General features: G+C 39.6%; 1 protein-coding gene across 1 annotated transcript in view; it reads left to right on the top strand.

Annotated features, from left to right (window-relative positions):
* Positions 1 to 121: 121 nt before the first annotated feature.
* The window catches only part of mtrr (5-methyltetrahydrofolate-homocysteine methyltransferase reductase), a 30,296-nt gene continuing 15,142 nt past the window's right edge, over positions 122 to 15,275 (top strand). The window contains exons 1-10 of the mRNA XM_080050519.1: positions 122 to 170; positions 631 to 775; positions 925 to 1,078; positions 1,246 to 1,363; positions 1,478 to 1,994; positions 2,072 to 2,185; positions 4,378 to 4,534; positions 4,660 to 4,748; positions 9,779 to 9,959; positions 13,856 to 13,898. Coding sequence (XP_079906645.1) covers positions 632 to 775; positions 925 to 1,078; positions 1,246 to 1,363; positions 1,478 to 1,994; positions 2,072 to 2,185; positions 4,378 to 4,534; positions 4,660 to 4,748; positions 9,779 to 9,959; positions 13,856 to 13,898 — 1,517 coding nt within the window. The 5' untranslated portion in view covers positions 122 to 170; position 631. The remainder of the gene's footprint in view (positions 171 to 630; positions 776 to 924; positions 1,079 to 1,245; positions 1,364 to 1,477; positions 1,995 to 2,071; positions 2,186 to 4,377; positions 4,535 to 4,659; positions 4,749 to 9,778; positions 9,960 to 13,855; positions 13,899 to 15,275) is intronic.

Genomic DNA, 15,275 nt, shown 5'->3' with positions numbered 1-15,275 from the left:
CGAAATATGTAAAAGGATGGAATTGCAAATATTTTTTTTAATGAAATGGTTTCTTCCGATCACGTTCAATCTCAGTCTGTGCCATTGTCTCGCGAGACTTTTAGCGATGATTACATTCCTGGGGAAGAGCTCGAGCTCGACTCGAGGATTTCCACAGCTGCTTTGAAAAGGTAGAAAATATATAACTCCTGAAAACTTCACATAGCCTTTACAGCTGCTTGTTATGTAATTTCAGTACATCTACTTAGTTTTAAGTTTTGGCAACAGGGCTTATCTCCCGTGTGTGTTGACGGGTAAAAGTTGCCTGTTATTTCCAACGTTTGGCTAAAACGGTATTGGCTCTCGCGCGAGGTATGCAAAAACAAATAACATGCAATACTCCACGTGCACTTGTGTGAATGACTGACGTAACGTCGGGTTCTTTATGGTGGGGTCCAGGTTTGTTAAGGCTGTTCTTTGGCGGTCTGTGAAATGTGTAGTAAGTAGGTAAGCTGAAACACCAGTTCGACAGCCTACTCCTCGGTCGATCGCTGTGACGTTGGCCATGTCCAGCTCTGTATTATTGTTTATATAAATAACGTTGCTTTTTTCTCTTCTTTTTTTGAAATTCTGGACCAATTTCCCGTATAGCATGCCCTGTGAGGTAAAGCCTAGGCTCGTGGTTCTGTACGGGTCTCAGAAGGGCCAGGCTCAGTCCATAGCTGAAGGCGTAGCTGAGGTGGCAGAGGAGCACGGACTGGTTGCTGAGCTCAGCTGTTTGAGCCAAAATGAAAAGGTAACTGTTGCACGTTTTAACACTGTAACATACAACCATCTCTTCTCATGCATGGCTACTGACACATTATAAAACATCAATATATTATCCAAGTGATTCTGATATGGGCTGATTATTTTGTGGATATGATTTCAATATGTTTATTCTAGTACAACTTAGAGAAGGAGACTGCCCCAGTGGTCTTTATCGTGTCCACTACAGGAGATGGGGAACCGCCGGACAATACACTCAAATTTGTAAAGCGCATCAAGAATAAGACCCTCGCCGCCGACCACTTTAAACACCTTCGCTATGCACTTTTAGGTAAGCTCTGTCATGAAGGTATGAGGCAGCTTCTTTTCCAGTTTATCTGTCAATATGGGGGACTTGATCTGCAAAAAAATATTTTTGTGTTGATAATTAAAATGCACAGCACCGCAGAGTGTGTTCTTGACAAATCTTCATCTGTGTTCCCTTTGTTTCGGCTCCAGCTTTAGGAGACACAAATTATGCAAATTTCTGCAACTGTGGTAAAACAATAGAGCGTTGTCTACAGCAACTTGGTGCCAAACAATTCTATGCAACAGGATATGCAGATGACGGTATAGGGTAAGTTCTTCAGCGCAAAGAAATACAGAAATACACACTTTCAGCATTTGGCCTTAAACTCACCCACACTCTTTCTCTTCTTTTGATTGCCTTGCTGTCTGTATAATCCTCCAGGCTGGAGGTGGTCGTGGACCCCTGGCTAGAAGGACTGTGGGAAGCGATCAAAGGAGCCTTATCCAAAATGGCTTCCGATAGGACAGGTTACTTGAAAGGAGACGCAGGGGATTCTGCAAAGCAAACTCCTGATTCATCCATACCAGATGTCCAGCTAAACCTTTTGAGCATTGCCGACCGCCAGAATGGCGAGTCGGTCAGAGCGTCTGCGGAAAAGGTTTCCAAAATTGCATCTGCTGCTTCTTCATCTTCTGCTACTGCTGCTGCTGCTACAGAGGCAGCTGTCACTGATCCCAGGCCAGCTTCCCCTGTAGGGAGCCTTGGGTTGGCATCCCTATCTCCTGGTGCTGCCTTTGTTCCTACATCAGCACCGGAGACACACACAGGGGATGCTGCAATTCCCCATGCCTCACTGACATGCTCCCTGCCAGCTCTGTCGGAGTCCGCTCTTACTATTCCTGCTCTGCCTCCTCCCTACCTCAATGTGTCTCTTCAGGAGGTGGACAGTATAGAACAGGTGAGGACTGAGACCGCCCATAAAACCAGTATTCCTGCCACGTTAGACCCTCCATCTCATAAAAGTTTTTCTTTAAGATTTCCGGACCGTTAAACAAAGAGTCTCTGCATGAGGTTCCAATTTCCAGGGCAGTGCGGCTGACCAGAGGAGATTCAGTCAAGAAGGCTCTTCTCTTAGAGCTGGACGTCTCTGTAAGTTTTACCGCATAATCTTCCCTTTTTTGGCTTTTTGCTAAACATGTACTGTGATTTTAGATAGATTAAGGCCATGTCCACAAGTACACATACAGTCAAGTGCGAAAGTTTGTGAACCCCTTGAACATTTTGGAATTGTATTTATTTTTACCATTAATAATTCATTTTTATCAATACCAGTATTTTTTATATGAAATAACATATGTTTGTTTATCAATTCAACATTTTTCTTTCCCAGAAATAAATTTCTAAAACAGATAAAACAAATTATTTGACAACTGTTGTATGATCAAAAGTTTGTGAACCCTAAGCTGCATTGCTTAAATCGAGCAAGTAAACACAATCAGATGGGCCAAATTGAGTCATGAAATGGACCAATGTAGTGAGAGATCTTTAGGGAAGAAATTGGGCGGCACTAGATACAACAGAGATAAAACCAGGTCAGTTTAGGCTCACCAAAGTGAACCCATACAGGTCAGACATGCTAAAAGGGAAACAAATCTCTGAGGATCTCAGGAATAGAGTTGTGATGCTGCACATTTGTCTGGGGACAGCTATAAATTATTTAAAAAAAAGTTTGAGCTCCATCGGTCCACCGTGAGGCAAATCATCTACAAATGGAGAGCTTTAAGAGTGACTGAACATCTGCCTAGAAGTGGACTTCCTTCAAAAATATCCACAAGCGCCACAAGATAAGTGATTTTTCAGTTAAAAGCCAACCCAAACATTACATCTAGTGATTTGCAGACCTCTCTTGCAGCATCTGGGACAGATGTGCATGGTTCCACAATAAGAAGAAAACTCAGTCAACATGGCTTTCAAGGGAGGGTTGCTGAAGAAGCCTCTGCTCTCAAAAAAGAACAAAACTGCTTGTCCCAACTTTGCCAGAGAGCACCTGGAGATACCTGAAGTCTTATTCTGTGGACAGATTAGTCCAAAATTTAACTGTTTGGTCATAACCAAAACCGCCATGTTTGGGCAAAAACGCAATTCTGCCTACCACCTAGAGAACCTTCTCCCAAGTGAATAATGGTGGTTTCAAATTGTCTGCAAATCTCCAGATGTAATGTTTAGGTTGACTTTTACCTGAAAAATCACTTTTCTTGTGGCGCTTGAGGATATTTTTGAAGGAAGTCCACTTCTAGGCAGATGTTAAGTCACTCTTAAAGCTCTCCATTTGTAGATGATTTGCCTCACGGTGGACCTATTGAGCTCAAATTTTTTTGTATGAATTTATAACTGTCCCCAGACAAATGTGCAACATCAAAACTCTATTCCTGAGATCTTCTGAGATTTGTTTCCCTTTTAGCATGTCTGACCTGTATGGGTTCACTTTGGTGAGCCTAAACTGACCTGGTTTTATCTCTGTTTTATCTAGTGCCACCCAATTTATTTCCTAAAGATCTCTCATTACATTGGTCTATTTCATCAACCAATTTGGCCCACCTGATTGTGTCAACCTGCTCGATTTAAGCAATGCAGCTCAGGGTTCACAAACTTTTGCACATACAACATTCGTCAAATAATTAGTTTTATCTGTTTTAACAATTGATTTCTGGAAAAGAAAAATGTTGAATTGATAAACAAACATCTGTTATTTCATATAAAAAATACTGGTATTGATAAAAATGAATTATTAATGGTTAAAATAAATAAAATTCCAAAAGGCTCAAGGGGTTCACAAACTTTCGCACTTGACTGTATATTTAAAATAAAATCAAAAGAAAGAGACCGTACACACGATGTTTCAGAATATCACTCCATACACACAGCAATTCAAGAAACAATTGAGAACGCTTACGTTATCATGCCAGGCCAATAGTTGCTAGTTGGCGGTAATGTGTGACGTCAAACACCATAGAATAATGTGAGCGTCTTCTTGAGCCAGGGTGGTGCATGCTCAGTTGATGTAAAATACCTTGCCTGCCTTGCAATGCCTTGCGCAAATTAAGGTCATGACCCCAGCGTTTCTCAAAACTACCTGTTTCCTTGTCACCATGAATACAGAAATACAGAGTTTTCCAAAATCTCCACTTTGGCCGCAGTTTTCAAAACACTCAAGTTTTAGTGTCTGTTTCTAATGTTTTTACGAACCCCAAAGAAAATGATATAGTTAAGACTACCTGTGTATGTGTGGATATGGCCTTAGATTGCTGCGTGTACTTCATTTGCTTATTTTTCATTCTTAGGCCTACCAGCAGCTGACATATCAGCCAGGAGATTCGTTTGATTTGTTCAGCCCAAACAAGGCCTCTGAGGTGGAGGACATGCTCCACAGATTGGGCCTTCAAGACCAGAAGAACCACAGAATAAACATTTCTCTACGTAAAGACACCAAGAAAAAAAGTAAAGTGTGCTTGTGAGAATAACATCACAACAAAGCATTGTTTTCAAAAGATTGTTAATGTTTGTGTCATTTTTATTTACCCTTGTGTGATAACTATCAAATGTTCTTCTCTCCCTGGTTGTAGATGCCCAGGTGCCACCCTATATACCCGAGAACATTTCTCTGATGTACCTGCTCACATGGTGTCTGGAGATCAGAAGTGTTCCTAAGAAGGTATTTGTTCACCTGTTGCTCCACACACACAGCTATTTACTTTGTAAACTGCATTGGCCAAGCCAAGCTGCTTTTTGATGTGACATCCTATTTGTTGTAAGCATAATTGGAGGGAAGAATATTTGAATAAATTATTGAAGTGTCATGTTGTTTTTCTCCAGCTAGAGCACACTGCCTTTATTCGTATTAACAGAGCTCGGAGAAAGGTGTATTGTATTTCATTATGAAGTGCAATTATACAGTCATATGAAAAAGTTTGGGAACCCCTCTCAGCCGGCATTATAATTGACTCTGCTTTCACACAAAAAAGATAAAAGTGGTATGTCTTTCATTTACCAGGAACAGCTAAGTACTGGGATGTTTTCCAAACAGAGATTTTTTGAAAAGCAGTATTTAGTTTTATGAAATTAAATAAAATGTGAAAAACTGGCTGTGCAAAAATATGGGAACCCTTGTGGTTTTGCTGATTTTAATGCATGTAACAGCATGTAAAACTGAGGACTTTAAACACAAAATTGGTTGGATTATGTTGTTAAGCCTTGAACCTCATATAAAGGTCTGTTTAATCATGAGAAAAGGTATTTTAGGTGCCTAAATGCAAGTTCCACTTCTCTTTGACTCTCTGCAGAAGTGAGACAGAATGCGATCATCAAAACAGCTCCCAAAAGATCTTAAAAACAAAGATTATTCATTGTCATGGTTTTAGGGGAAGGCTACAAGAAGCTTTCCCAAAGGTTTCATTTGTCAATTTCTACTGTAAGGAACGTTGTCAGGGAATGGAAGGACACAGGCACAGTTGCAGTTAAACCCAGGTCTAGCAGACCAAGAAAAGTACAAGAGCGGCATATGTGGCGGATTGTGAGTGGTTGCACACAACCCACAGATCACCTCCAAAGACCTGCAAGAACATCTGGCTGCAGATTGTATATCTGTACATGGTTCTACAATTCAGTGCAATTTGCACCAAAACATCTGTATGGCCGGGTGATGAGAAGGAAGCCCTTTCTGCGCCCACGCCACAGATACAGTTGCTTGGAGTATGCTAAAGCTCATTTAGACAAGCCAGATTCATATTGGAAGAAAATGCTTTGGACTGATGAGACAAAAAATAAGTTATTTGGTCATTATAAAAAGTGCTTTACGTGGCGATAGGAGAAAACTGCATTCCAAGTAAAACACCTGCTACCTACTTTCAAATTTGGTGGAGGTTCAATCATGCTGTGGCCACTTCAGGGACTGGGGCCCTGGTTAAAGTGGATAGTCGGATGAATTCAACCCAGTTTCAACAGATTATTCAGGATAATGTTCAAGCATCAGTCACAAAGTCACAAAATGACCCTTAACACAGTTCAAATTACTGCAGAGGAAAAAGTACAATGTTCTGATATGGCCGTCGCAGTCCAATGACTTGAATATCATCGAAAATCTATGGGATGATTTGAAGCGAGCTTTCCATGCTCGGCAGCCATCACATTTAACTGAACTGGATCGCTTTTGTATGGAAGAATGTTAAAAATACCTACATCCAGGATCCAGACATTCATCACAGGCTACCGGAGGCGTCTAGAGGCTGTTATTTTTGCAAAAGGAGGCTCAACTAAGTACTGATGACATTTTTCTTTTGGGGTGCCCAAATTTATGCACCAGTCAAATTTTGTTATGATGCTTATTGCATATTTTCTATTATTCCAAGAAACAAAATGACACCGCTGAATTGCTTCTGTTTACCTAAGGTATGTCATATATGTAAAGGAATTTGCTTCTTTGAAATCCCAGCTAATGATGAACAAAAATCCCCAAAATTAGAAGGGGGTCCCAAACTTTTTCATATGACTGTATTTGACACAGATGTTCCCTTTTGATTCACCGGTACTATGCCTTACATGCTGAACAGGCGTAAGGGTACTACAGTTTCTGCACTCCAAGATTTTCATCGGTTTCACAGTTTGGTTTGATAAACTCAAGAAAAGACTGAATGATTCACTTATTGCAGGTTCTAGGCTGAAACAATGATTAAACTTACCTGGCCCTCTGTGGCTTTGGAGATGGAAATGTCAAATACTCTTACAATTCTTTAATTTTTTATTAACTGTTACATTAACCACACTTCCTGTACTCCTTCATTCTGTTTCTTATTTCCATCTCTCAAGCTGTTTCTTCCAGAAAAATACACCCTTGTCCTGATATTTTTTTGTGTACTATGCAAGACAAATTCCATTTTCAGAAAAACCTTGTAATCCCCCCCCAAAAAAGAAAAAAACATTCATCTATTTCTGGCGTGAGCTGCACCAGTAGTTTAATGCTCTTTTTAAACAGCATGCTGAATGACAAAAAGGAAAGACACTTTGGAAAATGTCAAAATATGGCCGCAATCCACTCCAGTCTTTTTCTTAATGAATGTAACATTTTAAGTATAGCTCAGCATTGCTTAGAGCACACTATTTCAGAACATTCCTCATGGCACACAGCATGCTACCATTAATCACACATTAAAGACATATTACGCATTAAGAAATTGCTTGGTCAGTAGGATGAATTTTTAAGAGACATTTGGGAAACATTACTCCTGATTTTCTGCCCTGATTTTATTAGAGCGGCTTTAAAACAGCCCAAATTGAATTGATATTGTATGGGAAAGATGTTTGTACATCCTAAATGTAACAGCTAACCTCAGTGCAGCTCCCTGCTGTATAAAAAGACGGGCTCCTTCTCTCCTCAGTGTTATTAAATTCCCTCACAGGAAAATTCATTGTTTCAGGTCAAACAGTTGTCTGCAGACTTACAAGGCAGTAAGAGTTTTATTTTACAACAGCTGCCTGTGTAATCCAACCAGTTAATCTGTTTGAATAAAGCATTTACAACACCTATAATCTTTACACTGTGCGTTTGAGGGGTAGTGAAATATAAGCACCCTAGCAGCTTACAATTCCCAATAATGTACATAACACCGTCAAATACAGAAAGATATACTTGGTTTGTCATTGCTTGCCATTTCTACTGAGACAAATATGAACTGTATTACTTGAAACTATCCTGAGACACTATTCTTTCTGACACTGGTCAAATAGCGGTGAAGTGCTGTTTGTACAAGATGGATTAGAAGACGTGGATAATAATTCCTCCAGTGCACTGCAAGCTACAAGAATGTGCCACTATTCCCTCCATTCACGCACGCTAAAACTGTAATGAATGTACTGAAATGATACAGAACACTTAGGCATGAAGAATGATCAGAAGTTGTGATTAGGGGAGAACGGGGTAAGTAAGCAGACTTTTTACTCTAGTGAGAATTGCTTATCACCTAAACATCTTTCAATAGTCATTCCTACATTAAATTGAAGCTTAAGGTGTTGGCTTGAAATGTGTACCCCTCACTTTTTCTATCTTATTGTAATAAAGAAGAAATTAATCATCAAAGACACCCTTACACAATGTGACAACCAACCCCATCAAGGGGTCGGTTGTCAAACACTATGGGGTTGTTTGTCACAATGTTATCTTAATGGGAATAATCTTAAAAAGAAGGCAAGCAAGTAGAACTAAATTAGAAAGTTTAATTGCATTGTCAAGTTGACAAATAGGCCTAACTTACTGTAGCCATGGCAGCTGGTCAAGTTTGGGATGCACTGGGTTGTTTTGATTTTGTTGCCCTTTTTTCTTTTGCATGCTAGCTGCCTTTTCCTGCTCTATTCTTTCCTTCTCTGGGGTGTCAGTGAGGATACAGCTTGACAATTTATTTCGTTATTGGGTTCCTTTTCTAGCCGCAGCCTTGAGATAACATGTGACAACCAACCCCCCAAAAAGTTTGACGACCAACCCCAACTTGAATTTCTTGCTAGCATCAAGGCCAACAACCATCTGACAACTAATTAGCTTGCTAACCACAATCTAAACTATAGTTTACCCTTCACACTTTGTATGGGTAACAAGTGTTTTTGTTATAAACCCATTGTGTAAAAGCCTAGAAGAAAAATACTGAGGAGCTAAATATTTTCAATTTGACATGAAAAACACAACCAGTCGTCTCACCTCAAATTCAGCAGTCTAACTCCAAGGAAGACTATGTAGGTGACCTCTGATCCCAATTCTGGATATTTACATACCAAAATATCACAGACAGCGCCTTCTGGTTCCGAAATATAGCGATTGTGACAACCAACCCGTGTGACAAATTACCCCGTTCTCCCCTACTGTATCAGCGTGACTAATGGTTGGGTAATAAAGTCAAATCACTCCACAAGATCAGGAGTTGCATTTTTTCCCACAATCCTATTATTCCTGTAATTAGCCTCCAAGCCTGCAATAAGATTGATTATAATTGATGCTTTATCAGTTAAACAGCTGTTTGCCTCTCGCATATATCATTAATTGAACGCATTAATTGATTTTGATGATTTTTTGAAAGGAATAGAGTGATGCCATTTTGTCTTTCTCAGAAGCTTTAAAAAACCAAATAAAAACCTAACAGGGGCAGAAAGTGCATTGTGCATTATAAAATGGCTGCAGACTTTGAATTGGTTGGTGTCAAGGTCTAGCTTTACAGAGTTTATCCACCTACAAAACCTTACAGACTTAGATTTGATACAGCCGGTGTGCAATGTGGCACTATGCAGTGTCAGAAAATGGATTAAAGGTGGAGTCAGCGATTCTGTAGAATGTTTGTTGTCATAATTACTTTTTGTCAGTGAATATCTTCTCACTATCCACTACCTGTCCATACTGTGTGTGGTGAAATTAAATCCAGTGTTAATACACAGCCTAGGCTCTATAAACGGGCATGTTGCCAGCTACTGTGGGCTCCTTTTGTTTACATACCCTTTGTTATCATACCAGTTTACAGAGCTTCAAGGAGTATCGTAAGGAGATATTATTCACTGATTTTGACAAAAAGTGATTGACAACAAGTGTTCTCCAGAATCACTGACTCCACCGTTTAAACGCCTCTTTACAGTTGTGTGTCCAGGAAATTAAAGAAAACTAAAAAAAACTTGCTAGTGACTCAACATCCAATTTCTGTGTCTCCCTGCCAGGCGTTTCTCCGAGCGCTAGTGGAGCATACGGTGGACGGTGTGCAGAAGAGGAGACTGCAGGAGCTCTGCAGTAGACAAGGCAACGCTGACTACAACCTGTATGTGAGAGACCAGAGCCTCAGCGTTCTGGAGCTTCTCACAGCCTTCCCATCCTGCTCACCTCCTCTCAGCCTCCTCATAGGTCAGAAGCTCTGCTGTTATATTATATCACTCAGTCAGTTAAGGTCCAATGCTTCTCTGAGTTCATCTTAGGAACAATTCTTGCTAGATTGTATCTCTGAAGGAGTGTCTGCCTGTAGTACAAACTAAACTACTACATGTTGCTAGCTATGGTGGGCCCCTTTGTTTACATACCAGTTAACAGAGCCTAGGCTGTCGTTTAACACTGGATTTCTTTTTTTAGCAGGGACAGGTAGCGGATTGTGAGGAGATATTCACTGATTTTGACGACAAGTATTCTCCAGAATCACTGACTCCACCTTTAATCTTCATGTCACATAGCAAATCACTCTATGTAGCGAGTCACATTTATTAAGGTACTAATGAGAAACAGACATACTGTACATATACATTTACATATTTATTATTTATTTTAATAGATGCACCTTTAATTACAGTGATTGACATGCATTTTGGACTCTGCATCTGTCCAAAATGTCTTGAAACTATTTATTTCACGTTTGAAAATACTTCAGGTCATGTCAAATCTGTCCTCTGTCACTCCAGGCAGGTTCTTGTCTGTGAGGGTACTTTCTGTCCACTAGGTGTCACTGTAGCCCCAGTAAAGCAAGCTCTTGTGAGGCCAGTCTAAAGGCTGAATTTGTGAGAGAATTACATTAAACCGAGTGGTCAGACAACATACATCAGGGTGCACCCCGAAGGGTAAACACTCATTTCTGTGTCTCATTCTTCAGGACATGTAGCCCTCATATATATTTTGTTTTTGTGAATGCAATGGGAAGATTGTAGCTGCAAGTCAGGAGGTATTTGCTCACTTCATTAATTTTCCCCCTCCCCACTAATAACATTGATAATCTTTAGTTGCTTTCGGCAGTCTATACCATAAATTCTCTGACCCTTTGAGTCAACTTTTGGTAAGCTTATTTAGACAGTTGGCCAGCCATTCCGTATAGACCTAATAAGCTTTGACTGAAAGGTAGCAGACAGTGAAATGAGTTGGCTACAGCTCCACATACAAGTTGACTTTTCCTCTAAAAACAGCTGTGTCGCAGTTATTTTTTTGTTCAACTTGCCAAACACAGCACTTTTTCTTTCTGTGGTGAACTGATGCAGAAATTGTGAATTGCGACAGTATTGGCCCTTGTGACAAATGTGATGTTGGAGGCCCCTTCAGGCCAACAGCTGTTATTTGGGGGGATGGAGGGAAGTGACAAGGACACAAGTGCTCAGGGTCAGTGCGGATCAGAGGTTAGTGGTCAATCTCTGACTCAGTGAAAGTACACCGCAGCATTTTTTTTTTGCACTTAAGCGCATCATTAACCCGACCGAAGGGGGAGGTGTTTGCTGATCAGAGTGCTGTGCTGTGTTATACACTAACTATAAATAATGAGGAGAGATGCGTCTATGCTCAGATGTCTTTGGCCAAGTGCAGGCTGGGTAAAAAAAGAAATGCCTGGTTAAAAAAGAGAAAAGAAAAAAATTTGAAAAATAACTGCTTCCCGGAGTATGGTCCATTGTTTCACATAGTGTGTCAGATGAAAACTTTGGGGTCATCAACCAAGGGAGTTGAATGCTGTCCACGAGCATATTTTTCAATTTGCTTTACCTCAGGGCTCAAATGAAATTGTACCGGGGGTGCAGCTTTATCCTTTTTTTGTGTGATCTTGACCCGTGGAAGAAGGTAAAACAAACTAAAGGGAAGTGAATGTGTCCCTGTGCTCCCCCTCTCTCCAGAAAGTCTTGAAATTTATACTGAAGTTTCCTGCTAACAGAAATAGCACTGAAAATCCCATACAATTTGGAGAACTTTTAAATGGTTTCTGGAAAAAACATGAGCTTGCAGGTCCTTTCCTTAGAAGTTATTTGAAATTTGCATTTGTAGGCTATTTAAAATAATAATAAAAAAAAATCCAAGGAGAGTTCTTCTTTATTCTTCTTTCATGCTTACCACCTCCCTAATGCATCTGCAGCCAAAGAAACCATATATCCATATATCTGTAAGAAGTATAACTTTGGAGTTCTACCACAGTGCTACCTCACTTCTTCTTCCCCACTAAAACGGTGTCATTGTATATAAATTGCAGCGCAGAGAGACTTTTGAGATGGAATAGATTATATTGTTTTGCACTATGATTGATGATACCCCTGAAAAATGATCAGGGGACCCTGGGACTGTTTTTACTTTTTTGGAACAGAGGCCTTTTTTTGTTTGGGAATCCAGATTTCTAAGATGTATCCTCAAGCCACTCACTACAAAAAAAAAAATTTTTTTGCACTCAGAGGTTTTAAAAGTGATATATCCTCTCGTATCTACCAGCATCATGATGCAGTGATGGAAGATGATGGATAGATTGTCCTCTGTTTCGGACATGTGCTGTCATTCCGTGATAGAAAGGCAGCCACAGAGGGGTGTGTTATTGTACGCAATGCAACGTCTCATGGAAAGGATCGCCGGATAGAGTTTTATGAATTAGTCCGATGGTATTTTGCCCTTGTGTTTACTGTACTAGCATTTTGGTTACAACAAATGAGCCTCCTGCCCTCTGGTCATTCATACATTTCTGGCCTCCACGTCTAAACATTTCAACTTATCTTACAGAAAAAAAGTTTGTTTTCATATAAGATACCTCTCATATATCTTACATAAAATATTAATCTTTTTTTTTTTTAGCATTTTACCATGGTTTGTGCAAAACTTTGCTTAAGCTTAAATTTATCCTGAAAAGGGTCTTTTTCCCCTCATTTGCCAGGCTTCCTTTAAGTACCTAGCCATCTTTAAAAAAAAAAAAAAAAACAGCAATCCTTTTCTTCATCTGTGAGATGGCACATGGACCAAATCTGCTTTTCTCATTGACACACTGTCTGTTTTCAACATTGAGTGATGAAGTGCCAGGTCTCAGTGGCACATCTCCTCATTTCTCAGATAAATGATAAACACCAGTATTCTCCTAAAGTTTTCACATGTTTTCACCCTATGTGTATGCAGTCCATTTGTCATCAGTCCACTGTTCTTCACTTTAAAAAAAAAGTATTATCCCCTGATTCTTTTTCTTATCTTTTTTCTTTTAATATCTTAAGGAATTTTAATGACATTTTCAGCAGAAGATAGCTATTGGTTTTTGTTCAAACCACTCTTTCAAACTTCCTTTTTTTAAGTGTTTCATGGATCACTGTTAAAAGAAAAACACACTCCAAGAGATGAAATGGACGTCAACGTGCGGAGCTGTCTTGCTTAACACCCTGATCTCAGAGATACCCAGAGTGAGAGGGGAGGGCAAATGTAATCCAGCTGTTTGACTTCCCGAACAATTTAGCAGAAAAAAATGTGTTTATTGTAAGGTGTCGGCGGGTACATATGGTGCAGCTTTACTTTCCCAAGTTCATCTATCACTGAGATACACATCACATGCAAGGGAGTGCATATCAAGCGCACCCCACAACTCACAATCACTCCTTTGGGCCACGTCTAATTGTAGCTTGGTAGACATAGCGTAGCGAATGGCAAATCTTGGCGCTACAGGGTGAGAAGGTATGTTTGACTCTTAATAGGTTTTCTCTGATTTCTCTGACACATCCACACAAATGTAATACACGCCACAATATTACCCCCGAAGAGGGCACCTTCATGGCTGGCATTGAAATAAGGTCTGCATAGGCAATCTGTTTCCTACTGGCTCCACATCTGGACTCTTGGGATTTCATAACCCTGAGTTTGTAATTTCATAAATATAGAAGAAGTGTGTCCTAGAAACAAGACTAAGGGTTACTGAGGATAGATTGGTTCGGTGGGACGTCTCAATGGACCGAGATGACTTTCATTTATTCTGTCATGGCTGTCTCTGTAACAACATCTTAGTGATACAGCAGGGTGACTGACAGTTGTGCTTGCCTTTTCAGAGCTCTTGCCGAAACTGCAGCCCAGGCCTTATTCAGCAGCCAGGTAAGGTGACCGAAAAATTATCTGGAGCTTACATTTTGTACTGCGTTAACTCCGTGTACACTGTGCATCATGTATTTGAAATACGGATGTCTTATTCCTACCACATGATCATGGAGGATTCCTATCTGCATGATAAGCATACATTAGACAAAGATGCTTTATAGTTGTCAATGATTTGAACCATTGGATGTGTTCCGTATAAATCAAAACTTTACCAAAATTTGAAGGTAAAAGAACACATGAAACGCTGACTTATTGTGACCGTTTTCGAATATGGAAATAGTCGCAACCCTTTTTTTATCTTTACGTAATGGGATTGGATAATGACATGCAGAAAGATTAAGTGATGTCTTTTTTCCTATGTATTTGAAGATAACGTTCCTTTCATCATTTACACATTTGCAAGAGAAATATGACCTCCCTTCTGCTCTGCGTCTACTTTACATATTTTCCTAAATTCCCCTGATTAATTCTACGCAGGGGGTCTCACACACAGCCATCTCCCATCAAACCTGATTGTGTTTTTAATAATGGGGGAGATGGGAATAATTTTCATAAAATCAATTACCATTTATCACAAATACACCAGAACATCCTTAAAGTAAGCTTAATGGAACAGTCATTTCAAAAATTTAAATACAGGACTTGGGATATATATTTGCCTCAAAGTTCACAAATGTTCTTATCGTTCACAACCCAAAGTTATTGCTTTTTCAGATGCTGCTTGGGAACGTATTTTACCTAGGAGAGGATATCTAAGATTAACAGTGAATGTTTAGGTTGGTGGTGTAAGAAGAAAATATGTAGTTTTGAATGCATATATTTTGGTCTTGTAACCCTCTGGCCGCCATTTTGTGCCAATTTCATCTCTGTGCATTGACCATGATTCATTGCTAAATCCTCTCATTTCATTATTAGACACCACAAGACAAGACAGTCGAGCTGGCATAATAAAATATATATTGATCTCACAATATTGGCATCTAGGAAAGGCATTGCCTTCCATCTGCAATCTTGCCAACTCCTTAACAGTAGGGGCTTGAGATTTCCAATTTTCTGAGATTTGATTTGATAGGGTTATTATAACGTCAGAGGGACGCCCTATGAATAGTATTAAAGTGTGGAATTTACAATATAGATTTTTTTTGGCACACTTTCATAAGCTCTTTAAAAAATAAAGAAATATTTGAATTCATGATGTACAGTATATACCTTTATAATTTTCATTCACATGTGTTTGTATGTGTGTGTCATTCCCTAAGTCAGACCTTAAACACTATAGTCCATGTGTGTTTTTTTTATAGATGAGTATTTGTAGATCTGATTCCCTAAAAGGCTTAATGATGGGTGAATGGACTGTAAATATTGGGCAACCTT

The sequence above is a fragment of the Ammodytes marinus genome (genome assembly GCF_949987685.1).
Source record: "Ammodytes marinus genome assembly, chromosome: 21".
Lineage (NCBI taxonomy): Eukaryota > Metazoa > Chordata > Actinopteri > Uranoscopiformes > Ammodytidae > Ammodytes > Ammodytes marinus.
Note: the sequence above shows the minus strand (reverse complement) of the source record. Positions and strands in the feature narration are given on the sequence as shown.